Source organism: Pangasianodon hypophthalmus, chromosome 6 (genome assembly GCF_027358585.1).
Source record: "Pangasianodon hypophthalmus isolate fPanHyp1 chromosome 6, fPanHyp1.pri, whole genome shotgun sequence".
In the NCBI taxonomy this organism is placed as follows: domain Eukaryota; kingdom Metazoa; phylum Chordata; class Actinopteri; order Siluriformes; family Pangasiidae; genus Pangasianodon; species Pangasianodon hypophthalmus.
In genome coordinates, this window is record NC_069715.1 from 11,909,226 (window position 1) to 11,935,802 (window position 26,577).

The window sequence follows — 26,577 nt, forward strand, 5'->3', positions numbered from 1 at the left end:
CCTGGGTGCCAGTACAGAGAAGAGTCTTGTTGCAGGTCTTCCTTGTATTATGGGGGATGCAGGGTCGAGTTGGGACATACAAGGGGAGCGTGGTGGAGAGCAGGGTTTGGTAAGTGCGTTCATATAGGTGGGACTGGTCCATTTTTGATTAGCGTCAGTGTTTTAAACATGATGCATGCCACTACAGCAAGCTAGTGGCGGGAACGCTGCAATGGGTAATGTGGGAGAGCTTCGAGAGATTGAAAACTTGCAGCTTCATTCTGGATTACTTGTCGGATGTAACACAGGGGCAGACCAGCCATGAGTGAGTTGCAGTTGTTCCATCACTAGTCGTATTGAAATTGAATAAACACCTGAGTGGCCTCTGTAGGTAAAGATAGCCTGATCCTCCTGATGTTGTAGAGGGAAAACCTGCACAACCAAGTCACGAATACCAGTATAAGGAAAGAAGGATAGCCCCAAGTTTGCATGTGTTTCCAGATAGTGTGATCCAAGAGTTGTTCAATTCTGGAGCATTCTATATACTGTATGTGTGGTGGTTTGGGAAAATCCATCAGATGTGCTCTGGCTGTTCCTGGCTGAAACAGTCAAAAAGACAAAAATCTGTTTTGGTAAAATTGGGTTTTTCTGCCTGTAACATATTTCAACTTGATTGAACTATATTGGAACAAGGGAATGCACTTTCTAATCTTGCCTAGGCTATTTTACTGCTAAGATCATGTTGGGTAAGGAAGCAGTTTAACTCAATGCTAGGTGCAGTCAGTCTAAAGATTTCTAAAACCTAGCTAGCTGAGTGTGTTTTCCTCACACAGTGAATGTCAAGTTGTTGGATAGTTACATGCCCGAGTGAAATAGAAATAAGGATAATCAATTGAGTACATACTGGCTTTTAAAATGTCCGCAGCTTGGAATGGAATGTTGCCTGCAATTTTCAGTCTTCTCACTTTTGGGGGTTAACCAGACACTGAAATTTTAGAACTTTAGTTGAAATACATGCAAAAGACAAAAGACAAAAATATTTCAGTTCAGGCTGCAATTCCCAGGCCATTATTCTGCCCCTTCACTCTTTCCACTTTTTTTTTTTTTTTTTTTTTTTTTTTTTTTATAAACGTTACAGCTTTTGTTTTTTTTAGCACACTCAGAGGAAAGTGCTATCTGCCCTCTTCCACAGACATGAGCTCACATTCACCTATAATTGGCTAGTGTCTCTGTGATTGACAGGAGAGAGAGAGAGAGAGAGAGACAGACAGACAGACAGAGAGAGTCTGTCATCCCTCTTACTGATTTTGCTCCCTTGGCTTCCGGACACAGATGGGATCTCCTGCCGATAGGGTGAAAAATACTCCATGACGGGAAAAGGTTTTCGCAACGTTTTGTAAATATAATTACAAAAATCAAAGCCTTTACCGTAGTATATTGTTGAAAGCACTGCACTTTGAACTAATGTATATGAATATAAAATTGTTCCATATGTACAATGATATTTGTACTGACTCATAGGCATGGATTTGGCATAAGATCTAGACATAAGATCAGACTAGTTGGTGAAATATGAGAGAGGTGAAAGAGGACTGGCAAGGTGACTAATTTGGAACGATATCAGTACCTTCTATGACATTTACAATGTTTCAGCTGTTAATAATGGAAGTAAGTGAGTAAGGTTGACTGCTTTCTGTCTTCATATCTGTCCCTGTGCTTTATGAGGTTTAGAAGGTGTAGGCTTTGGGGTCAGTTGGGCTGTAATTTATAATTCTGTGCGACACCAGGCTTTGCCGTAGGGATCAGTGCTGACCCCAGACTGGGCTCAACCGGTTCAGCACACCAGCTGCCTCCATACGTGCTTCTCTCTATATATTCATCTCTCAGGTGTTTACAGATAGCGGGGTGTGTAGGATTGGGCAGTGTTGTCTGAGGCTCAGCCAGGCTAGCCGCAGTGTGGCGTGCCCACGCACATCTTAACACCCAAGCCTCTCTCGGTCTATTGGCTATCTCTCTTTCTCTCTCTCCCTCTGTCCTCACTTTACCTGAGTGGAGGTTTTTTTTTTTTTTCCCTCCATGCAGCACCAGACAGATGAGTCAGGCTGGCACGGCTACCTTTATCTACGTTTTTCTTTCTTTTTTTCCCCCCTGTCTTTCTATCTCCACTGAAAATTTTCTGCAGGAGCACAAGAGAAACTGCAGCATCTGGAGGTTCACTTTGCCAAACTTCCTCCATTAGTTGCTTTTGCTAGTAAAACAGTAAACCAGCTTCAATCGACAGTCAATCTAAACAAATGCAGAAAAGGTATTTGGATAAATGTCTCACCCCAATGAGGGCTTATCTCTGTATGCGTGGGTTTTTATATATATATATATATATATATATATATATATATATATATATATATATATATATAAAAACCTACGCATATATACATATATATATATATATATGTGTGTGTGTGTGTGTGTGTGTGTACGTGCGTTTGTCTGGACTCGTCCAGACAGTGGAAGCAGACGTGTGTCTGTACAGACTGCTGATGAGACTCAGTGTTTACTGAGAGACTGAGAGAACATCAGTGGCATGTGCTTGTTGGAGAGAGACACAGAAAAAAATGACACGCTGCTTTGCAACTTCACAGGCTTTTGCTGCATCTAGTTCTGATGTGTGTATATTTGCATAGTATTTAGGGTCCCGGTCTTCACAGCGCATGCTCCTTTAACTATTCACACCAGGTTCACCCCACTGGTCTTCATCATAACATGCTGACTGTCTCCTGAAGGGGTCTGTCACTCCTTCCGACACCTCTGTAGAGCACCACTTGCCAGACCCTCACTGCTCTACCTACCATTACGCAACCGCGAATAGATAGGTACATGTCTAAAGTGGTCGCCACAAACCATATAGGAGAGAAAACTGTGAGTGAGTGAGTGATTTGAGGATGTAAGGGAGAGGGGGTGAATCAATACCTCTCTGCTTTTTCTGCATGCCTTCCTCATGGTCTCCCAGCAAGTTACCACCAGGTGTTATGTAACTCTCTCTTTCTCTCTCTCGCTCTCTCTCTCTCTCTCTCTCTCTCTCTCTCTCTCTCTCCCTCTCCCTCCCACTCTCCCTTTGCCGCTTCACCTCCCCCACCTGACTCGTTCTCTATCTTTTTCACCGGCACGTTTTGTCACCTCTCCCTCAGGGAAGCAGAAATAAGTGGCAGGCATCCGTCGCATGTTCAGTCTTCGTTGTGCCCTCTCATCCTTCTGTCTGCCCAAAGCTTTCCTTGTACTTGGGGTATAATTGGTACAGTTACGACAGTTTATGAGTTACATAAAATGCTCTCTTACATGAATACGCTTTTTTATCTTGTGTGCTTATGACGAGATAGACACAGAATTCTAGGGACAGAAAATCAAACTTCGAACCTTCATATATATGTGAAGCAGTAAAAACTCAGTCTTGTTCCTGGAAGCATTCAATTCATGGTTTGTACAGCATTAGTACAAATGCTATATAACAGCATTTACCATTTTTGCCCCTTGCTATGGTGATATGGGAACCTCCTGAAAATGAAGGTTTTCTGCTTTATCAACTAAAGCAGCAATGAGACCAGGCATGAGTAAAATTCGCCCAGTGGAAAAGCCAAATAACTGAAGGGGAAAGGACGCAGCACATGAAAGACACGCATTTGTTTCTAGTAGTGGTAACCTTTGCTTCATGCCGAGAGCATAGACCTGTGATTTCATGAACCACAGTCTTGTGAACCAGTAGAAACCAAATGGGCAGGGCTGTGGTCTCTTAAGGGGCAGTCACACTACACTTTTCGTTCCATTAACTTCATACACATTCGTTCCATTAACTTCATACACATTCAAATGCTGGAGACTGTAAACGCGAGCTCTTCCGAAGAAGTTTCACATTTCACTGCGTTCAAGTTTGGTGAAATCTGACCTGCAAATGCATATCATGTGAAGACGTGTGACCAATAGAAGATCGACACGTCACAGTGTGACCGCTTCAGAAAATCCAAGATGGAGGAAGCACTGATTATAGCGGTGTGGCACCATCCTGTTTTATACAACACAGCATTAAAAGAACATAAAATCAACATCAAGAGAGAAGCTGCCTGGATTGCAGAGTCGCTGCATACAGGAACAGATGGTATATTTTAACTTTGATAGGGTGATAGGGTGAACCCACCGCCTTCTCCTTTGCAGACGCATTTGTCGCCATCGCAACAATAACAGTGCAAGCACGTCAGAATCCATGATGTGTGGATAAAAAAAAAAACAACACCTTGGCGCATGATGTCATATCCGGTTGCCGCACATATTCGCAACGGTCTCTGAAGAAATTTCACATGCTGAAAATCTAGTGTGTCCGCCCCTTTAGGTCGGGAAAAGAAAGGCACAGTCACACCAGACTCTTGCTGCACATCTGAAACAAATTTAGCCATCTCCTCCACAGACATACACTAGGGCAGGAAGTAGTCAGCTAAAATCTGTCAAGGTTTAGCTCCATACAACCTCTTTGCTTACAAAGATCTGGATAAGCAAATGACATTTTTTACCCAATTTTTATTCATATAAGCAAATAACATGACTGAATAGCAACAACAGGTACCTTTAAATGCTTACCCATTATTGATAGTCATAGCTATAAATAACACACATTAGTTTGAAGTGGTTATGTTTTTTTCATAGTGGCACTTTATGGTACCACTTCTGAAGAACACCACAGACTTGAGAGATGAGAGATCTGTTTTGAATGCATACTTGTCTGTCCAGTTGTCTTTAAACGTTCTGGGTATTTTTGAGCATGTCACTTTTTGCCATTTGATCTGCTGAAATACTTAGTTATATCCATGTATTTTTATGCTGAAATTCAAGGTTTTATTTCTCTGCCTTCTTCGAATCATGGATGGATGAACTTTGTGAGCACCGGTGATTTTCAGACAGTTTAAGAACTATTCTGTGATATTGTCGCTCAGGTCACTTGTTTTATGTGGTACAACACTCAGTTGAACACTTTGTGATGCTAGAAATGCTGTCCCGGTTGATTTGTACCACACATTAAAGTTGCATGGTTTATAATTTGTGTTTGAATGTTTGGGTCTCTAACTTATAAACTAGCAATTTAGTGTAGTACATTAAATCAAATTGGGATGCATATTATTTTTATATCATGCTTTATATGATCTGTAGCAAATTTGTTGCCTTTCTCTGTTATGGTTACACTGTGATCATCTGTTTTAATTCAGCTCAGCAGAATGCACAGTATGCGCTAACAGTTTGGCCACAGAGTACAACTTAAAGCCAGCTAGCTTAGAGAATATTCTCAGGCTGTGGGTACGATTCTGGAACAGACATGCCTCTCAAATAGCTAATAATACTTCTTCACACCACACACCAGTGCCATGTGTTATGCAGAGAAAATCAATTTCTGCATTTATTTACATTTATTCATTTGGTAGACATGAGGAAGAAGTGAGGCAGAATCCAGTATAATCATGTAACTATAAGGCCATTGCTCAAGGGTCCAACAGTAGCTGGGATTTGAACTTGCAACCTTTATCTGTTGGACTTCTTCAGTAAGAAGCCATTAAAATGTTGTATTAGAATATAATGATTCAGAATGATTAGCAGTAAGCAAGTTCAAGATGAAATAGGGTTTTACTTGCATATTAAATATCTTGAATTTGTGCTTATTTATTGTAATGAATATCACTGCTGTCATTGATCTGAAAACATGCCTTCCATGTAGGGCAATGCATTGAGGAAGACTCTGTTGACGCACTACTTCGGCAACCATCGACTCCACTCCAAGGCTCTGGAGTATGGCAGTGGTGGAGGATCATCCCCTGGAGGTATAGGACCTCCATGAACACACACATGCTTCTGACACTAGAACAACACTATTGCTATTATGCCTATAAATTAAAAAAAAAAGTATATAGTTATAACATAAGGTAATATACGGTATAAGGTATAATGGTTACTGAGGACCATTGAGTTTCCTGCAACACTTCTTTAGAACGATGCTGTAGGCTGATGTGCGCTGATTCATGTGTCATTAGAGGACTGTGATAGTGACTTTTGTCACAAGGGATGTGTGATGGTTTCAGATTCTCATACAGCCCATTTCAGAGCAGGCTATTGATTCTGCACACCTAAGAATTGTACAAGGACATGTGTGACTCATATTTATTTAAAACCTAATGCAGGGGGTGATGGCTGCAATCGAATGATCACATGGATTCATTGTTGAAAGCTTCAATAAGTAGCTGAGAGTGCTATTAATTATATCGGTGTGTACATGTATAATTACATGTATCAGGGGTGGACAAATCAGTAGCCAGGGCATCTGGAACAAGCAGATTTTGAGTCCAGGTTTTTAGATTTGTTTTTATTCATAGTTGCCTGGTGTACAACCAGAAAAAGAGGAAACATTTCTGCTCCTCATTGTGATGCACCTTGATGCTGTAGTGTGTGCATCAGAATGTCACTGCCTGCTGCTCTACACACAGACCCCTCATGGCAGATCTGCTTGTCGTTAGAATGCTTTTTACTAGGCGGATTTGTTAGCGTGCATGCACGACAAACAATCTTTTCAGAATCAGGAACATGCAGGTATGTGGAAAAAATTCCAGTGGTAAAAAGTAGTGCTAAAGAGTTAATTAATTAACTCTTCTGCTATACTAGTCACATTGAAGTTATAGTACATAAATAAAAAATAAAGACACTATAAAGACCTTTCCATCCTTTACATGTGATGTGAAGACTTCATCTCAAAGTCGAATTGTTGGCCAATGACTTGCTGAGTTTTTGATAAGGGCTAAAATATGACATTACATACATTAAAAACTTTGTTAGAAGAGGATATTGACCATAAGCTTATTCATTTCCTTTAGTCAGTGTTATTGCACTTTCCCTACATTCCACATCGCAAGTAACAAAGTGACAGGTGACAATTAATTTTCTATTCATGTGTGACGCATAACTGCAATTTCAGCAACAGTGGCAAGTGAGAAATTCAGTTCTCAATTCTATGCAAATTAGATATGACACATGAAAGTGACAAAAACAAAGACTGGCTCGAATGATTCCTCGGACCAGTCATATGGCACGTGTAGGCCAACATTTCCTCAGTTTCCCACTCACAACTTTAGTCCTTACCTGCAAATAGTTTTTACTGTGTGATGTGCAAAAAAAAGAAGAAACTTATAACCATGGTTTCATCTGTTCTTGTTATATATGACCTCTCATTAAATGTGTATAGAAGCATTATGAATAAAAAATAAAGCTTGGAAGCAAGTAGTGGAGTATTGTTGGTACCTCTGGTTAGTGTACGTAGCTAGTACATATTTTCTGGTAATATGCCAATGAAGCTTATACGCAGCCTAGCACTTAACACGTAAATCCTACAGTCAATTTTCGAGCCGGTCAATGCATTATTTTATTTGCGTTTAACTAGTTAGCTTTAGAAAGTGTATATATTTAATTCTGTTTCTCATTGGAACTTAAAAAAAAAAAAAAAAAAAAAAAGCTGGACAGTGCACACCAACGAGCGACACGAGCGACTTATCAGTTGCTAGTGTAAACATAGAGTTAACTAGAAACCTAACTTGAAATACATTATTACATTTGCTACATTTGTATCCTAGTCAGTCCCCCCCCCCTTTTTTTTAACAATCAATCATAACATGAGACTAGGCAGCATATTAGAGACTCTACTGGCACAGGGGGTAAGGTAATAAATTTATCATTTATCCATGTGTGTATTTCCATATGTCTACAAAATGCAGTGCTACAGCTAGTTTTAAGCATGAAGTGTGTATAATGTTAATATAGCCTACAATAATTTACTAGTCATTGCTTGTTTTTCCCAAATATATTACTGTGCTTTGTGTACAGCATGTGTTTCTGTGTGCAGCTGGTTCTCCAGGACAGGATTCTGATAAGCCTGGCACGTCTATGGTGGATATCCAGTGTCTTTTGGATAGTGTGGGAGCAACAGAGCTAGTCATTGATCTCATCGTCAGCACCAAGAATGACCGTGTGTTTGAGGAGAGTATCCTATTAGGCATTGCACTGCTATGGGGTGGAAACACACAGATACAAGTAGGTACCCCCTACACACGCATATATAGCAGATATGCTTTGTGGGTATCATATTTCATGAAGGAATTGGTTATTATGCATTCCATATCCACCCGCCTACTCTCTCCCTGCAGAATTCCTTCTATCATCAGCTGCACAAGCAGAAGAAGTCAGAGAAGTTCTTCAAAGTTTTCTACGACCACATGCAGCTGGCTCAGAAGGAGATCCGCTCCACCGTCTCCGTCAACATGTTTGAGATCAGCTGCCGGAAGCGCGAGGAGGAAGGCGAAGTTACCAACTTCAGACAGAGGAAAGGTGGAGTGTCTCAACACTGAAAGCATAAATAATGATAAAAATTGTCTCCATGTTTGCTGATGTGTTGATTGTTCTCTTATTGTGTTTATGTCCAGCCAAATTAGCATAATGGAAAATAATGTTAATCTGAGGAAAGTGAATGGAGTGATTGGGTTGATATCAAGATGACCACAAGCTATGAAGCAATCAGTATAAATTTGTTTAACTTTAGAGGAGGCATTGTATAATGGCTAGTCCAAAACCATGCTAAAAAGAGTAGTTCTATAAATAGATATGGATATATATATGGAATTCTACAAATGTGTTTTTTAAGAAGAAAATGCACACCGATCAGCCATAACATTAAAACCACTGACAATGACATTGATTGTCTTGTTTCAATGGCATCTGTGAAGTTGTGGGATATATTAGGCAACAATTGAACAGTCTCAAAATTGATGTATTGTAAGCAGGAAAAACGGGCAAGCGTAAGGATCTGAGAGACTTTGACAGGGGCCAAATTGTGATGGCTAGATGACTGGGTCAGAGCATCTCCAAAACAGCAGGTTTTGTGAGGTGTTCCCAGCATGCAGTGGTAAGTACCTACCAAAAGTGGTGCAAAGAAGGATGTGCACCAGCGACCAGTGCACCGGCGACAGGGTCATGCGCGCTCAAGGATCATTGATCCATGTGGGGAGCAAAGGCTTGCCCATCTGCTCCGATCCCACAGAAGAGATACTGTAGCACATATTGTTGAAAAAGTTAATGCTGGCTATGATAGAAAGGTGTCAGACCACACAGGGCATCGCAGCTTGCTGCGTAGCCGCAGACCAGTCAGAGTGACCATGCCGACCCCTGTCCACTGCTGAAAGAGCCTATAATGAGCACATGAGCATCAGAACTGGACCATGGAGCAATGGAAGAAGGTGGCCTTGTGCGTGTGCATCGCTTACCTGGGGAAGAGATGGGACCAGGATGCACTATCGGAAGGAGGCAAGCTGGCAGAGGCAGTGTGATGCTCTGGGCAATGTTCCGCTGGGAAATCTTGGGTCCCGGCATTCATGTAGATGTTTCTTTGACATGTACCACCTACCTAAATATTGTTGCAGACTAAGTACACCCCTTCATGGCAATGGTATTCTCTAATGGCAGTGGCCTTGTTCAGCAGGATAATGCACCCTGCCACACTGCAAAAAATTGTTCAGGAATGGTTGGAGGAACATGACAAAGAGTTGAAGGCGTTGACTTGGCCTCCAAATTCCCCAGATCTCAATCTGATCGAGCATCTGTGGAACGTGCTGGACCAACAAGTCCGATCCATGGAGGCCCCACCTCGCAAATTACAGGACTTTAAGGATCTGCTGTTAACGTCTTGGTGCCAGATACCACAGCACATCTTCAGAGGTCTTGTGGAGTCCATGCCTTGATGGGTCAGAGCTGTTTTGGCGGGGACCTACATAGTATTTGGCAGTTGGTCATAATGTTAGGGCTGATCAGTGTATGTTTATAGCATTGGTGTGAATAATGATGTAAATAGAGGGTCCATCATAATTTAGCTTTACATGCAGAGTCATTGTAGACCTAAGGCAATGTAGATTTTCTTTGAGCTTGATATTGGCCAGGTGCCCTACGTTTCAGTTGCCTCAATCCACATCCTTCATCACATGAGGTCACATGAGGGCCACGAGTTCATCAATGAGCCTTTGTTAGTTTTCTATGTAACACTTCCTTTATGCAAGAGTTTCAGCTTGTAGGAATAAAGGAGCTCAGATGTGAATTTTTAATCCTGTAAACACACATTGCCTGTTTTAATACTGGTTTTAACATGTCACTGTCAACATTCCCTTGGAGGAATCTCCAATGCTTTCTTAATGACCTTTCCGTTACGCTGTTAACTCTGGTCAAGTTTATTCAAAGACCGCTTAGAGGGGTGAGGAATCAAGATAATATAAATGTACAATGCATGACCAGAACTTGCTGAGAAAACAATCATTTTTGATTCCAAAAAATGTTGGATGAAGCTGTTCTATTGTAAGTGTAAGCCAAAAATTGTTTGAATTTAATTAATATTTTCAATCCATAATATTTGATTTGCTATGTTTAACCTAATGCAAATCAACAAGTGTATTAGTGCTTACAACAGAGGACCGGAGAACATGATATTTTTCATTGATTCATCTTTGAAGCATATTGTTCAGTAACTACAGTGAAAGGTGCAGGAAAGGTAAGTTCATTTCATAGAATGAGGAATATAGTTTCCAGTTTCAAAGTTGCTGGCAGTGTTGCAGTGTTGTAATGATATAATGTGTCAGGAAGTTCCTAGGTCATTTTAGTAAGTTTTTGGGCATAAAAAAAATCTATTATTTATGTGTGGCAGTCTGGGAAAACCATTGACATAGTGAAACTTTGGCATTTTCTGCTATATATAGTGCTGTGAACTACAGGCTGTCCTGAACTGAAATATGTTTGTATGATTCTTGTTTGCATGTTTCTCAACCACATGTGAACCCCAAAAGTGAAAAGGCAGAAAATATAAGAAATATAATTCCAGTCAGTTGCGGCATGTACTGTGTAAGAAATCTCGCTTAGATAGAAAGACTTTTTAAGGTTCCAAAAGTCTTACGGACGTGAAACTTGGTCAACAGGTAGTACTCAGTGCTATTAGCCTAATGGTGGTGCGCGAGTGTTTACGTTTTGACCTATATCTTGAGAACCATAAGTCTTACACTCAAAATTGAGTGGCCCCGCCCACTAATTTCCACCATGATGGATTTTTTGTTAATTTGCATGATATGTAAAAAATTACTTTTGCGAACTAGTTCTAGGATTTTTGGCCTATCTTCACAAACGTGGTGTCAAACTACCCAGGAGAATGTGCACTTCAGTAATTGACGGTGGTTTCCTCAGACAGCTGGAATTCATGATTGGTCTTATGGATTTAAACCACACTGTCAGTACATACTTTTGAGGATATCTGCAAAGGTTGGGGCGTTGTTGTCTAAAGGGGGTGGAGTTAAATTCAAATGGCTGTTTCTCAGGAACTGAACGTCTAAAGTCTTTGGTGTCCAACTGAAAATTCAACTGAAATCTGGTGTGCTGCATCATTCTGCTAATCTGTAACTGGATTTTTAATCTTCACTGAATTGCTGCAAGTACATGGCCACCTTCAGCCAGTCAGCTGTCAGAAGGCATTTCACACAACTAGCATTGAGCTACTGTCACAAACTTGATAAGTAAGTGAAGTGAAGTGACGTGTAGCCAAGTATGGTGACCCATACTCGGAATTTGTGCTCTGCATTTAACCCATCCAAGTGCAGACACACAGTAGTGAGCACACACACACCGTGAACACACACACGGAGCAGTGGGCAGCCTTTTTTGCTGCAGCGCCCGGGGAGCAGTTGGGGGTTCGGTGCCTTGCTCAAGGGTCTCACCTCAGTCGTGGTATTGAGGGTGGAAGAGAGCGCTGGTCATTCACTCACCCCACCTACAATCCCTGCCAGACCTGAGACTCAAACCCACAACCTTCAGGTTCACCTTTGGGTTACAAGTCTGAGACTCTAACCATTAGGCCACGACTGCCCCCAAGTATGCCCAAGTATGCCCAAGTATGCCCAAGTATGCCCAAGTATGCCCAAGTATGCCCAAGTGTGGTCTCACTATTTTTTTTTTTTTTAGATAACTTGGCAAAAACTGGCCACTGGGGTGCTTTTTGCAAAAAGTGCTTGGACCCCACAGATTGCTGCTGTACTGCTTTATTATTATTGTTATTATTATTATTATTATTATTATTATTATTAGACTTTCACATGGAAGTCTGTCAGTCCATAGAACACTTCATATGCTTTTTATGAAATTTGGCACAGTGATAGAAGACTGTCTCAGCTATCTTCACAGCAGTTTTTGTGTATGCCACTCAAGTGCTCTAGCGCCACCAATAGGGCACATATATTTACAATAATAACTCTTGCTCGCAATGTCATAGAAACACAGTTCAACTTTGCATGATCATTTTAATGGATCGAACATATGCAACTCAATTATTATATTTTATGATAAAGATCGTAAGTATAGTAATTAGTAATCATGTTAAGTCATTTCATGTTGTTTTGGTGAACTATATTCATGGTTTTTCCAAAAAAAAAAAAAAAAAAACATATTTTATATTCTAATGTGACCAATAGGTTTTCCCAGACCATCATTTTATATTTTGTGTGTGTGTACGTGCTCTTATTCTGTTCTATTCTATTCTATTTCACCTTGTATGAATAGAAATGAACAAAGCTCCTAATTTCTCTAAGTAGCTATGGGAAGTGGTTCTTTCTGGTTTGTGGTTGATTTCAAGGCCCTTGTTCTGTCAGTTTTGTCTTTTTATATTGCTGTCAGTTTTGTCTGTTCTGTCCACGCAACCTAAACTGCGCCTGGTCATCTGCAATACAGCAATACAGTTCTCCAGCTACAGCTGAAATTTCAGTGTCTGGCTCTTTTTGCAGGCTTTGACTCCATGCACCTGAAAGAGGAGATGAGGGGACAGCTGAAAGACGCTTCTTGTGCCACCTCCAAGGCTTACAGTGCTTTCCGTAAGGAGGGAGACCCGGAGCATGAGATGGCAGGTCAAGGGGCTGAGGAGACGGAGGAGGTGGTGGAGGAGGTGCAGATGGGTCAGGCCATCACCATCATGAAGCCCATTTTGCGTTTTCTGCAGCTGCTGTGTGAGAACCACAACAGGCATCTACAGGTACAGTAAAGACCTTAATTTGTTTTGTCATTCTTCTGCCATTAAGTGGTGGACACAATACGTTTTCTTGTTGTCCGTCTGAGATTCTCGTCAGCATGATATCTCAAGAACAAGTGGATAAATGTTTGTAGGATTTATATGGAATTCAGAGCAATCTTAACTAGATCTAATCTCAGCCTCAAGTTAAGAACTAATCTTAATTTGATCTAACCTCAGACTTCACAATACATTGCAGAATTTCCTTCGAGACCAGAACAACAAAACCAACTATAACCTGGTATGTGAGACTCTGCAGTTTCTGGACTGCATCTGCGGCAGCACCACAGGAGGCTTGGGGCTGTTGGGCCTCTACATTAATGAGAGGAACGTGGACCTAGTCAAACAGACACTGGAGAGCATCACTGAGTACTGCCAAGGCCCTTGCCATGAGAATCAGGTATCCTATGTGTAGTTGCTTGTAAAGATGACAAGCATGTGATGGGATAATACGATTATTTATTGCTATTGGCTTGCAACTGTTTGATCTTACTTGTCTGCCAAGCATCATGCATAAATTGTAAATGCGTGGTTTTCTTCTTCTCAGTCTTGTATAGCCAAGCATGAGTCCAATGGCATTGACATCATCATCGCACTTATAGTGAATCCTATTGAGCCCTTGGGGAAGACTAGGATTGACCTTGTGTTGGAGCTGAAGGTACTCCAAAACTTGCACATGCAAGCTTTTCATTTATAATTCATGTACTTGTTTATTTGTGATATTCCAATGACCGTCTTCTCTTCAATATAATTAGTATACAGTATCTACACTCAGTTGGCAGTTTATTAGGTACACATAGCTTAATTTTTTTTTTTTGTTTCATTTTTGAACCTACCATATATAGTGCAGTTAGCTATTATAGCTTCTGGAGGTGCTATGGTTAGAAATGTTCACAGTATGATTACCTAATCTAACAATATCACTGTGTTAATCAGCCATTTAAAATATATACAGGCTGATGGTGTAAATTAAAGGAAATATTTATTGTGTAATCTTTACGTATCAACAGAGATGTTATCCCTAACCCTAACCCTAGGGTCTTCATGATGTAAGCATGCTCATCACTCTAAAAATACCACGTGTACTACATTCACCTAATACAACATTTGAACTTTATTATAAACGCTTGTTGTAGTGAGTAGCAAGTTGTTGAGGTCATTAGTAGACCATAACATGAATGTAGGCTGTACCTGTGCTGGGAATAACTTGCCTCAACTCCCAGTGGCGTCACTTCTTTTTCACTTCCCTTGAAGAGTCATCTATATTTTATTGTTCTGTATTTTTTTTTTGTCAGTAGTTATCACTTCATAAGGTGTCATTATAAGATGAAATGGTGGCTGTGAGGAAAAGCAGCAAGCTGAGGACCAAAAAAAAAAAAAAAAAGACGAACACGCATTTTTATGCTTATTTTGAAAAAGTCAACAGTAAGGTCCCTGTTTGATCAGAATCTGTCTGTCCAAGATTCTTATAAGCGCGACCCATTTTCATAGCTATGTAAGATTTTTACCATCAGTCCATTCATCCATCTGTCAATGGGTCTGTCTGAGATTCTCATTAGCATATTTAAAAAACAAGTAGTTAAATGTTTGAAGGATTTACATGGTATTATCATTGTAACCAGCATTTGAACTGATACTACTGATACAACCTGATACAATTATAGCAACGTCACACATACATGTACAACCATGCTACTGCCATGTCAGTGTCAGTGCTCTTCAGAGAATGATGGACCTTGCTAATAATACCTGGTCATTGGTAGTCCCATGACTACCCATGAGTCCTATAGTTGTAAACCTACAAAATGCACATACGCAGTAAATAATTAACGTAAATAAAAGCTTTGTGTACCTACTAAAATGACATTTGAGGACCCAGGGTAAGCTCTGTAAGACTTCTGAAAGTTCCTCATGCTTGTTGACCAGAATAATGCCTCCAAGCTGCTGCTGGCCATCATGGAGAGTTGCCATGATAGTGAGAACGCAGAGAAAATCCTGGACAAGATGAGACCTAATGAGCTGGTGAGTGAGGACAGCAAGGGTGGACCCTATAGTCTAACCCGGGTTTACATTTTATTCTGTTTAATGTTATGAAACAGTTTTATTTCATTGGCATGTTGTTGATACTGTGACATTTTTGTATTTTTGTTTCAGACAGCAAGTGACTCATATTGTGTGTATATGTGTGTATATGTGCATGTGTGTGTCCACAGGTGGATGTAATTAAGGAGGCCTATTTGCAGGGAGTGGAGAATGAGGGAGATACGGAAGTAGCAGGAGACACGATCAGTCCTAGAGACGTGGGCCACAACATCTACATCTTGGCCCATCAGGTGGGATTTTATTTTCAGTTCAGATGTAGAAAGTATTTAAGTACCTGTATTTCAATATTATACATCACTTTAGGGGATCTGTACTTTACCCATTTATACCCAATTATAATTTAATTTTAATACTTGTGTTTATTTAGACTTTTTTTTGTCAAGTACTGGTTACAAATGATTCGAATAATTGTTTTCTTCTGCTCAGCTACCAGCTAACATTTCTGTTAATTGTTGTGTTAATAATTAAGTAAGGAATAAAACTTGATGGGGCATGCTATTATAAGTAAGTAATAGAACTTGATTGTTTTCCAACTTGATTGTTTTACAATTTTTTATTTATTAAGAACAACACATACATTTTATCTGTTTATAGTTATGTTTAATACACGTGGAACATTTACACAACAGTTACAGCTTTACCTCTGACTGTTACAAAGCGCTGATATTGGAGACTCCTTCCAAAAATGCTAAATATGTCTTCTCACAGGAAATATATTGTATAATATATCATAATATACCATACCCACACTTACAGTTTTTAAATTAATTTCTGTTGAGTGTCTGTTCTGCAAATTCATGTGTAAAGTTGTTACTATAGAAACAATAACATTAGACCGAGTGCATTAATATAAAGATTGCAGCCAGCACCACCGTCTTACTCATTCTTCATACATTCAGGAACCTGATCACATGTAAGCTTTGTCTGAATTGAAACAAAAGTGTGATATGGTTAGATATTGTTCTGTGACACCATTTTGAAGAAAAACAATACCCCTGACTTGTAATTTCAAATAAAATAATCATTTATTTTTTGCCATGCTTTTAAATACTCGAGTACGTTTAAACATGGACACATTTTAACTGTCACTCAAGTAGAAATTTGATTACTTTCCCTTTTAATTAGGTGGAATTTACTTGCACTTAAATATGATTTCTGTACTTTTTCCACCCCTTCATAAAGCCTCCCATCACTACAGTTACAGTTTTTTGTGTCTCTTGTGTCAGTGGAAAAGTTTTGTGTGAGTATGCAACTTCAGGTTATAAATTGTTTATCCTGATTCTAAGGCATTTGCCTATCAGTTACAGTTTAGTTTTAATCTTAGTGTCTTATGTTACTACTGAGCTTGATGTCAGACAGACTGTCCTACCAACCAGCAGATTTCATAATCACCCATTGTTTCAACTGTTCTTTTCTTTTTGTTTCCTTACACACACACACACACACACACTCTCACACACACACACACACACACACACACACACAGAAAAGAAAGCAAGTTTGAAGTTAAATTTATCCATTGTACACGCACTGCCTGCAGCCATGTTCGTTTTTTCTCGCACAGCTCTCAGCTGGATTAGCCAATGCTTTTTTTTTTTAATTCTTATTTTTGTACATTGCTCTCCATAAGAGCAAAACAAAACACAGCCGCAGGGACCTGGGTGTCTTCAGTAAAAAGCACACCCATAGAGAAGCAGGAACAGACAGATCATATGAGATAAGGGGCATTTTAACAGAACCAAAAATACCATCATGTTTCTTATCCAGAAGAGTATTTAATATCTTCAGGTAGTACTGTCTATAAAGCATCACACATAAAGCACCAGGCTTGTTTGTGTCTCGGATGTGAAAGTGATAGTGTAGAAGTTTTACTTTCTCCTGTGCATGTGTCGAGAGATTTCATAATGACACCCTTCCAAACACTCACACTTTAATTTGAAGCATAATATGCGCTCAAAATGTATAGAGCTGTTGAATATGTATATAAACGCTCCTCTCTTTGTCTCAGTGTGATTATCTTGAGAAGGGGATGAGTCAATGAAAAGCTGAGTGTCTAGTTTGAAGTAAAGGACGCTACTTGAATTCTCTATAGATATATAAGTAACTGTAAGAGCCTATGCAGGCTTTCTTTTCTGTTGTTTTCTTAAGGACTGAGCTCTTTGCTCGAGTGCAGGATGTTCTTTTTTGTTGTCATTGGTCCATTTCGGGCGTGTGCTTGTACTCCAGAACTGTTTGAGATGATGGGTGCAGTGTCTTTGACTTTAGGCTGGTCATTAAGCTCTGCAGCTTCATCAGCTTTGTGCTGCTCTGACCTGCATTGCTGAGGATGTTCAGGCTTGCTCATTTGTTTACTACTGATCGAACTTCCTAACCCCTGTATCTGTAGAGCTGTGGCTGAAGACTAGTTTGATAATTAATCTGGTAATTGAATCTTAATGAATACTAACAGACATTTAGCTTTAATATAACTTTAATATTTTGTCCACAGAAAGGTTGTGCTTTTGAGTTTCAGTTTCTTTCGGTAAGAAAATCTTTTTCTAATAGCTCACATTACAGAAGTAACTAAAATTTTCTAGTCTGGTTACCATTCAGGCAGAGCTCACTCTGAAGCTGTGTCTTCGAAGTTGTGTCTTGTTCTGCTGGATTTTATGTGAGCTAAAACGTTAGAGATGGTGGGACATGGACAGTTTTCCAGCAGCCGATCTTGCTAACAATCTTCTTCTCCTTAGGAGTAGAATAATAGGAGGATAATAAATGAATAGATGGCACAGTGGTGCAGTGTGCAGTGTGCTGCATTGCTGCCTTACAGCTCTAGGTTCCCGGTTGGATCCTGAGCTCAGGTTACTGTGTAAGCGGGGTTTCGCATATGCTGAGCTAAATCCCTGTTAGTACAACATGATAAACACACGAGTCAAGAGATATTTTATTAGTAGTAGTGTAGTTAGTAGGTTGATTGGCTACACTAATTTGTCTTTAGGTGTGAATTAGTGTGTGCGCATAGTGTGCAGTGACGGACTGGTGTCCCATCCAGGGTTCCAATCTACTGAAAACCTTACTGGGATAAAGCGCTTACTGAGGACGAATGAGTAAAATAAAATCTGTAATGCTTTGTAGTATTTTCTGCTTTCTCTTAAGGTATTCGTTATTCATGCTATGCAAGTATATGTCTATATATATTATTGCCACTATATTTGCCATATCAGTGTTGGTTTTATTGCTGTTTTTTTTTTTTTTTTTTTTTTTTTAATTTTTGCTATATTTATTTTAGGTTTGTCAAATGTCTCTTCCCAGTCTTTCCTATTATAATAAGAATGGTGAACTTGGGATGTTTGCTCTGATCTGACTGCTGTTATGATTTTAGTGTTTGTATGTAAACAGTGTTGGTAAATGGTATAAATGGTGTTGATTTGCAGTTGGCACGGCACCGAAAAGCGCTGCAGCAGAGTCTAAAGCCAGGCCTGGATCCGGACGATGAGAGAGAAGAAGCACTCCCATTCTATGCCAAACACACCGCTCAGATTGAGGTATGCATACAATCCTGAGAAACAGCTGTAATCCAGACAAAGCACCCCTTTACTGGTTGCTCTAACACCAGTTTATTGATGTTAATGATTAAATTTAGATTAAATTCTGTTCTGAGCTCTTATATTGAAAATGGCCACAATATGTTTCTTGTTGTTGCCAAAGATTGTGCGTCATGACCGCACTATGGAGCAGATTGTGTTCCCAGTACCCAACATCTGCGAGTACCTGACTGTGGAGTCCAAAGTGCGAGTGTTCACCACCACGGAGAGAGATGATCAGGGCAGCAAAGTCAACCACTTCTTCCAGCAGTTTGAAGACCTGTACAACGAGATGTGGTGGCAGAAGAAAATGAGGAGTACGGCAGTTTTATTTTCCAATGAGAAAACATCACACACTCCATTCTAACAGCGATGATTTATTCTGTCCCCTTGATTCTGTGTGTGTAGATAATGTTGCTCTGTTCTGGGTATCGAAACACATCTCTCTTTGGGGAAGCATCTCCTTTAACCTGGCTGTGCTGGTCAACATTGCCGTAGCTCTGTTCTATCCATTTGGAGACGATGAAGATGAAGGTAGCTGTCCCATTCATCACATTATTTTTTGATTATTTTAGCTATACCAAATCATTCTAGAAACCTCAGATTAATTTCACATTCAGTATCTCCTGAATTGAGTTCATTTAACTGTTCTCAATAGACTGTGTATTCATATGAAGCTACTGCTTCAGTGATGATACATTTAAATGCCATGATTACCCCTTTTTTTCAATAAGCAACTGCAAACCAATTTGAGTTTTTGTGTCTTGTAGGTGTCCTGCCCCCTTTCCTGTCTGTCCTGCTGTGGGTGGCGGTAGCCATAAGCACATCTATGCTCTTCATCCTGCCCAGGCGAGGAGGCATTCTGGCTTTCTTAATTACAGTCATCCTCCGCTCCATATATACTATAGGCTTAGGCCCCACGCTGCTGCTGCTCGGAGCCACCAATGTAAGACTGGAAAACATTCATTTGGCAGCAAAGAGTGCTTATGCCAAATTAGCTTCAGAATGAACTGCAGCTTAAAGGAATATGCAGTATTTTTCAGCCTAACCTTTATTTACCATGTTTGTCTACAGTGTTTCTTGTTGAGACATTGCAGGTCCTGAGATTAGTGGGCACAGTAATAGTATTAGCCACTGAGATTGACTTATAATGGAAGTCTAACAGTGAGGGTCGTGGAGACAGTCATGAGAAAATGTCTTACCAAAGCTGTTCTTATCTAGTTTTATTCAACATGCTGTACAAAGTAATTGCAGTTAATTAAGCTTTTCTGAAGGCTTTGTGGTATCCGTGTGCGATCATGCTGATTCACTTCTGTGGTCTCTAAGGAAAAAACAGTTCTATATCTGAAAGAATGAATTCTACACATTTAGAGCCTAATTTATAAACATATTTCAAAAAAAGAAATTATGTTTTTTAAAAAAAAACATTTAACAAATGTTTTACATGAATGTTTAATGACCATTTCATCATAATTGAGTTTTAGATTTAAAAAAAAAAAAAAAAAAAAAAAAAAAAAAAAAAAAACCTGTACAGGATGCAGGGAATCTCACAGATAAAAACTCTACAAACTGCATACTCTTTGCTCACTGTCATTTATGCACACAGATATGCTAGATATGAGTTTGGGCATGCATCATTCTCACCCTGTAGAGGATGCAGGGAATCGCACAGATAAAAAGTCTACAAACTGCATACTCTTTGCTCACTGTCCTTTATGCACATAGATATGCTAGCTTGTCACATGAAATTAATACAGGCTTAATAATGTAAGAGTTTTAGGAAGTAAATTCTATTACTTGTTCATAATAGTTCCCTTTTCAAATACAAAAAAAATGATCTGAAGATACACTGGTGAATTCATAAGCTATTATGTTTGTAGATGTATTGTTTAAAAAATTGCCCCCAGTCCAGAATAGAGGCTTTTATTAATCAGCTGAGAGCAAACTGCCTACTTCTCTCTCTAACTCGACCCCACCGTGGAGATTTAGGCTAATGTAGGCTTTCATTATTCATTATTTTCATTATTTAATAGATAACTGTCTCTCTTCAGAAAATTTCTCCAGCAAAAGGCTCTCTACAAGCCTTACTACTACAGTCTTCTTTATGGACCTATTCAACATTCTCTATAGACTTTACAGGAATTGAATTACATGCTCTTTGCACTGCCCAGGCTGCAGGTGTGTCATATACACTGAGTCTTGATAACTGTCTGATGTTTTCTCTCAGCTGCTGAATAAGATTGTCTTCTTGGTGAGTTTCGTGGGGAACCAGGGCACGTTCACACGAGGGTACAAAGCAGTCATCATGGACGTCTTTTTCCTCCTGCACGTCTCCTATGTCATCGTCTGTATGCTTGGCCTGTTTGTCCACGAGTTCTTCTACAGCATACTGGTACACACTGAGCTTCATTCACATCTACCGTCACATATTATTCCATTTTAGTTTTAATATTAACATTAATATTACATTAATATTACGTGATAATGTTCTAGCTCACGGTTTGTGTGTGGTTGTGTCTCTCTCATCTTCTGTCTAGTTGTTCGATCTGGTACGCAGAGAGGAGACACTGTTGAATGTGATGAGGAGTGTGACGAAGAATGGTCGCTCCATCTTCCTCACCGCTGTGCTAGCCATCATCCTGGTTTACCTCTTCTCCATCGTAGGATTCCTCTTCCTCAAAGATGACTTCCTGATGGAAGTGGACCGTCACCCTGCGCTCGGTATGCACCAATTAAGTTGCGAATAAAACGCAATGGAGGTGGGCTATTATAGGAAATTAATCAGGTGATTCCGCAAGTGATTCTTATTCCGCAGCAATTTGCAGTGTTTAATTTATTAAAGAACGAGATGTCATACATTTTAATCTGTTTATATTCATTTTAATGTTGCGGAACATCCGTGAAACAAGTTATAACAACATTGTCTTATGATCCTCTTTTCCTATCTCTTTTCTTTTAAAGTCAGTTAGACAAAAAATGTAGCTTATGTTACAGAGAACCTGCAAAGCTCTCTGTCCTGAAGACTTTCCTGCTTTACCTCAGCTCACAGCTTTACTTCTGACTGCTACAAAACACTGACACTGGAGACTCCTTCCAAAAATGTTACTAAATATCTCCAACATCAACATATCAACATTTTTTTTTCAATCTGTTTGTCAGCATTTGCCATACATACTCTTGTTACTATAGAAACGATATCGCATGTGAACGAGCACATTAATTATACACCTGTGATTTGCCTTGCAGACAGTCGATACCTTCTGACCAATCACAATCAAGAATTCAGTAGCGCTGTGGTGTATATAGCCAGTTAATAGTTTACGTGGCATAATTTATATTCTAATCATGTTATTTGTTCATGAGCGATCTGCTTATGTAATTCACTCAGTAAGCGCTCTTGTTCCCTATTGGTTTTAATGACCCGTTGAAATTCTGTTTACTGAAGCAGCAGCAGAGAATGGTAGCATACATACAGGTGTGTTATTGTTCATGGCTGTGTTTGTGTTGCTCTGCTAGCACGTGTGCACTTGTGTAACCCAGCCGTGGCCACGCTGCCTTATGTAATCCGCTCATCTGTGTGCTGTGCTGCACTGCTCTGCTACAGGGGACAGAGGAAATAAATAATCACACACTGTGTACATGCAGGGTCATGTGTGAACATGAACACTGTCTTTCTGCTCAGCAATCATGCCAACATGGACACGAAGCAAATTAACCTTTAGAACTCAGTGTACACAATTTGTGTGTTTCATCTATCTCATCATTACTGCATTGCTGCATCGTATAGCAAACAGCTATCAGTTTGAAAAACACACCAATGCTGACTTTAAAATTCATCCCTTATATTTGATATATTTTCTTATGAAATAGTGAAATTAAACTGTTTGTTTTTCCTTCTGTTTATGTAGACTGTCCAAATCCCAAATATCTCCTTAACATCTATATCACTACACTATGTAGGGTAGGACATGCTGCCTTCTATGACAGGTAGTCCAATAATGCAGGAATTTGGGCTAGAACCTCTGTTTTTTCCCCTCATTGTTTAGTCATTAATAAAGTGTGAAACAGTGTGCCAGTGTTTCTACTTTAGACACTAGAGATACTAAATTATATTTTGGGAATATTTCTGCTTTACTTGAAGAGAAATGTTTCTGTCAAGAACAAATGACTACTTTTTGAGGGAAAAGTCTACTCAAAATCATTACTTAATACGGTATTTATTCTACCGATAAACGCAAACAAGCATATTGCTCCATTCAGTGTATGAGCTGAATTAAAGTGGCTATTAGCAACCTTACGTAAGATAATGTCATTAAAAAATATTTTACAATTTGAAAGCTACTTGCAAAGCTACTTGAATACTTTAACCTTTATTAGTCGTTTGCTGAAACGGTATCTGTGTATTTAGTTAAGTTATATTACATTGGTGAAATAACTTCTTGATACACTTGCACAAATGTACATATTTTAACAAAATTTGCTCATGTAGTCTGGGATGATCTGGAAAAAAATACAATATGCCATCTATGTCTGCTGTTTATAATTGCAATGTTATAAGCCTAGTGAGAAACGCAATAAAATGAAGTCAAAAATAGGCTCCAGGTCTGAGGGTTTTAAATGACTCTAATCTAAACATACAGATGGGTGACGGATTAAAGAGAAAAACGTGACTCTGTTATGGAGGAGCTCTTTGCTGGCATGGTTTGGCTCCACTTGTCCTCTTAAAGGGAAAGTCACTACAAATCAGTACAAAGTTAGTCTGACTGATCACCTTTAACCTGTGACTCCCAACATTTCTGTCCTGATGGGAGTGGTCTCTTCCCAGATGACTCCGCCCCCATCCACAGGGCAGAAGGAATCACTGAACAATTTGATGATGTAAATCATATGCTATGGACTTCTAAGTCAACAGATCTCAACCAAGTCGAACACTTATGGGATAGGAGAATTTGGAATGATGTGCACTCTCGAGCCACCAACGTCAAACCACTAATTGATGGAATACATTTTGGAAGAATAGTGTTCCTCCATCTAGTACAGTTCAAGAGACATGATGTAGAATCTATGCAAATGCATAATGAAGGAGTTCTGGAGGCTTGTGGTGCCCAACATCCTACTAACACACTTAATGTTGGTTTTCCCCTTTAATTTTTCACAGTATATTCTCAATACTTTCACATTATTAGATGAATGGCAAAGGGTTTTGTGTAGTGCTGAAGCAACCGAATGCATTCAAGAACATTTGTCCTTCTGGTTCATGTGTTGAGCAGAGAGGATAAGATCGGGGCAATTTGCAGACCCTGAGAGCTGTGTGGTGGACACCTGCCCCCGTCAGTTCCCGGCTTCGTACCACGGTAAGCTACAGTCATTAAACAGGCAGCATCAACTTGTAGATAACTTTCTGTTTATGTTTGTAGCTTGATTAAGCTTAATCATAGAAATGGTTACTTACCTGGAAACTGGTGAATATGGGAATAAAGCTGCTGTGTACCAAGTTTTGAGAAAGCAGCAGCCTGAATTTTGGTCCGATTTATTGCAGTTATAAAACAGAAAGGGACAGAATGAAGTCCAAGCCCAGGAATTAACTTAGTAAATTCATTTTTGCTAAATTGGTAGCCTTATTAAAAGGGTCTCGATGATGAACCAAAACTTGTTTCAGATCACTTCTGTCTGCAAAAAATGTGAACAGGATATTAAAAAGGATCTGCTTACCTAATGAGTTTGCCGGCTGTGATATATACCAAGTCAAATAAGGCCTGGCAGTTTAGTGTGATATCTACAGCTTATATGTATAGATTGTAAATACATCTATAGATCACAGAGCTTGGAGCTTGCTTGTCTTTTTTTAAACATTGTAAACATATGCGTTTCTAAACAGTCTGTGTTTTTACTGTTCTCTAGGCAAGGAAGAAGCTGAGGATGCATCAGAGCGAGTGTGTGACACTCTGTTAATGTGTATCGTAACAGTCCTGAACCACGGGCTGCGCAATGGAGGTGGCATAGCCGACATTCTCCGCAAGCCTTCAAAAGATGTGAGAATAATGTCATGACATGAAGCGCTTGAACAATCCAGCTAAGACAACTATACGTACATACATGCACAATTGTAGAATATTTGTAGCATTAAGAAAAAAGGCTATATGAATAAAACTATGTGAAATTCCCCTGTATTTAGTGGTGGATGTTACACTGGTGTAAATGAGATTTATTTTGGTAGAAATTACAGTTTATTTCGTGTTGAGTTTGAACAGCACAGAATAGGATGATGTGTGCAGTGAGTTGTCGGCTGGTTGAGGAACCCTATATCATTTTCATGGAAAATTGTGTATAGTTATCTGCAGTTTGAGCTTTCAGAGGTGCATAAGGAGCAGGAAATTAATATTTAGTAATAATTAGCTTCTTTAGCTGTGAAGGCTACAGTTTGACCCTGAAAGTCTAAGATCATGAACCACATCATGGAATGTCACTCCTCACAGGAACCCATGTTTGCTGCTCGCGTGGTGTACGACCTGCTGTTCTTCTTCATTGTCATCATCATCGTTCTGAACCTCATCTTCGGTGTGATCATTGACACGTTTGCTGATCTGAGGAGTGAGAAACAGGGCAAGGAGGAGATCCTGAAGACCACCTGCTTCATCTGCGGTAGGTTCCATTCACTGACTAAAGACGTTAAAGGAGGTTAAAGGAAATCCTGTACGATGAGAAGCAGCATTAAAATGATAATAATAGTTATAATAGTAATGTTTTTTCTGCTCTCTTGCAGGGCTGGAGAGAGACAAGTTTGACAACAAGACAGTGTCATTCGAGGAGCACATCAAGAATGAGCACAACATGTGGCACTACCTGTACTTCCTGGTTCTGGTGCGGGTGAAGGACCCCACTGAGTACACCGGTCCTGAAAGCTACGTGGCCCAAATGATCAAGGTCAGTCTCTGTCTGGTTGACTTTACTCATCAAAATGTTTCAGCTTTGTGCATTTAATAAACATATTCATATTATATAACAGACCGTTTAGTTTAGATACGCTCTCCATTAAAAACCTATTATTACCTTATTGCATCATGTTAAGTTTAAATGTAAACAGTGTGAGTTTTTAGGCTTTATAGACATTTCCTGATTTGTTAGCATTTTATTTAGTTTTATAATTTTATTTAAATCTATTTAAAAACACTCACATGAAGCAGGAATGAGTGGTAAAATAAGGCGAATGTTAGTGACCTGCTGTTGACCTGGCATACACAGACAAATGTCGATATAGGGATTATAAAATCAGCCTAGTTATTTATATATTTTAAACACTGAAATTGATTAATCCAGTGATTTAAGAACAGGTTTTATATTTGGAAAAAAAAAGATTAATACTGTTCACTGTTCATACTGTTCATATGTTAAAGTTTAAGTGATCACTCATTTCATGAGATGTTCATTTTATATATTCATTTTTGCTGACTTTTTAAATCATTCTGGAGTTAACTGTATTTTTTAAAGTCATTTTGCTCACAATGCCTGAGGAATAAGAATGTATTTTACTTGCAATAAATCACTGCATTTGAATGAATTCTTCTGTTCGCACAAAATTCTTACTAAGCACCAGACGGAAGAACAAAAAAAAAAAAAAAAAAAACATTGGCCACTTTCCATATTAATGTACATCTACAGCTGCAGATGTCTCCGGGATGCAGAACCAAAGTTCCTTCTGTGTCATTAGTGTGTGTGTGTGTATGTGTATGAGAGAGAGAGATAGAGAGCATGCGCCAGTGTGTGTACCTGTGGGCT

The 26,577-nt window shown here is 39.4% G+C and overlaps 1 protein-coding gene across 1 annotated transcript in view; it reads left to right on the plus strand.

The window, feature by feature from the left end:
• itpr2 (inositol 1,4,5-trisphosphate receptor, type 2) overlaps positions 1 to 26,577 on the plus strand; it is a 93,645-nt gene that overhangs the window by 51,787 nt on the left and 15,281 nt on the right. Inside the window, exons 38-55 of the mRNA XM_026927126.3 lie at positions 5,732 to 5,834; positions 7,901 to 8,088; positions 8,202 to 8,382; positions 12,855 to 13,099; positions 13,335 to 13,535; positions 13,683 to 13,793; positions 15,062 to 15,157; positions 15,349 to 15,468; positions 18,652 to 18,762; positions 18,926 to 19,118; positions 19,210 to 19,335; positions 19,572 to 19,747; positions 21,029 to 21,193; positions 21,339 to 21,522; positions 24,072 to 24,155; positions 24,703 to 24,833; positions 25,278 to 25,443; positions 25,565 to 25,725. Of these exons, the coding sequence (XP_026782927.2) occupies positions 5,732 to 5,834; positions 7,901 to 8,088; positions 8,202 to 8,382; positions 12,855 to 13,099; positions 13,335 to 13,535; positions 13,683 to 13,793; positions 15,062 to 15,157; positions 15,349 to 15,468; positions 18,652 to 18,762; positions 18,926 to 19,118; positions 19,210 to 19,335; positions 19,572 to 19,747; positions 21,029 to 21,193; positions 21,339 to 21,522; positions 24,072 to 24,155; positions 24,703 to 24,833; positions 25,278 to 25,443; positions 25,565 to 25,725 (2,742 nt within the window). The remainder of the gene's footprint in view (positions 1 to 5,731; positions 5,835 to 7,900; positions 8,089 to 8,201; positions 8,383 to 12,854; positions 13,100 to 13,334; positions 13,536 to 13,682; positions 13,794 to 15,061; positions 15,158 to 15,348; positions 15,469 to 18,651; positions 18,763 to 18,925; positions 19,119 to 19,209; positions 19,336 to 19,571; positions 19,748 to 21,028; positions 21,194 to 21,338; positions 21,523 to 24,071; positions 24,156 to 24,702; positions 24,834 to 25,277; positions 25,444 to 25,564; positions 25,726 to 26,577) is intronic.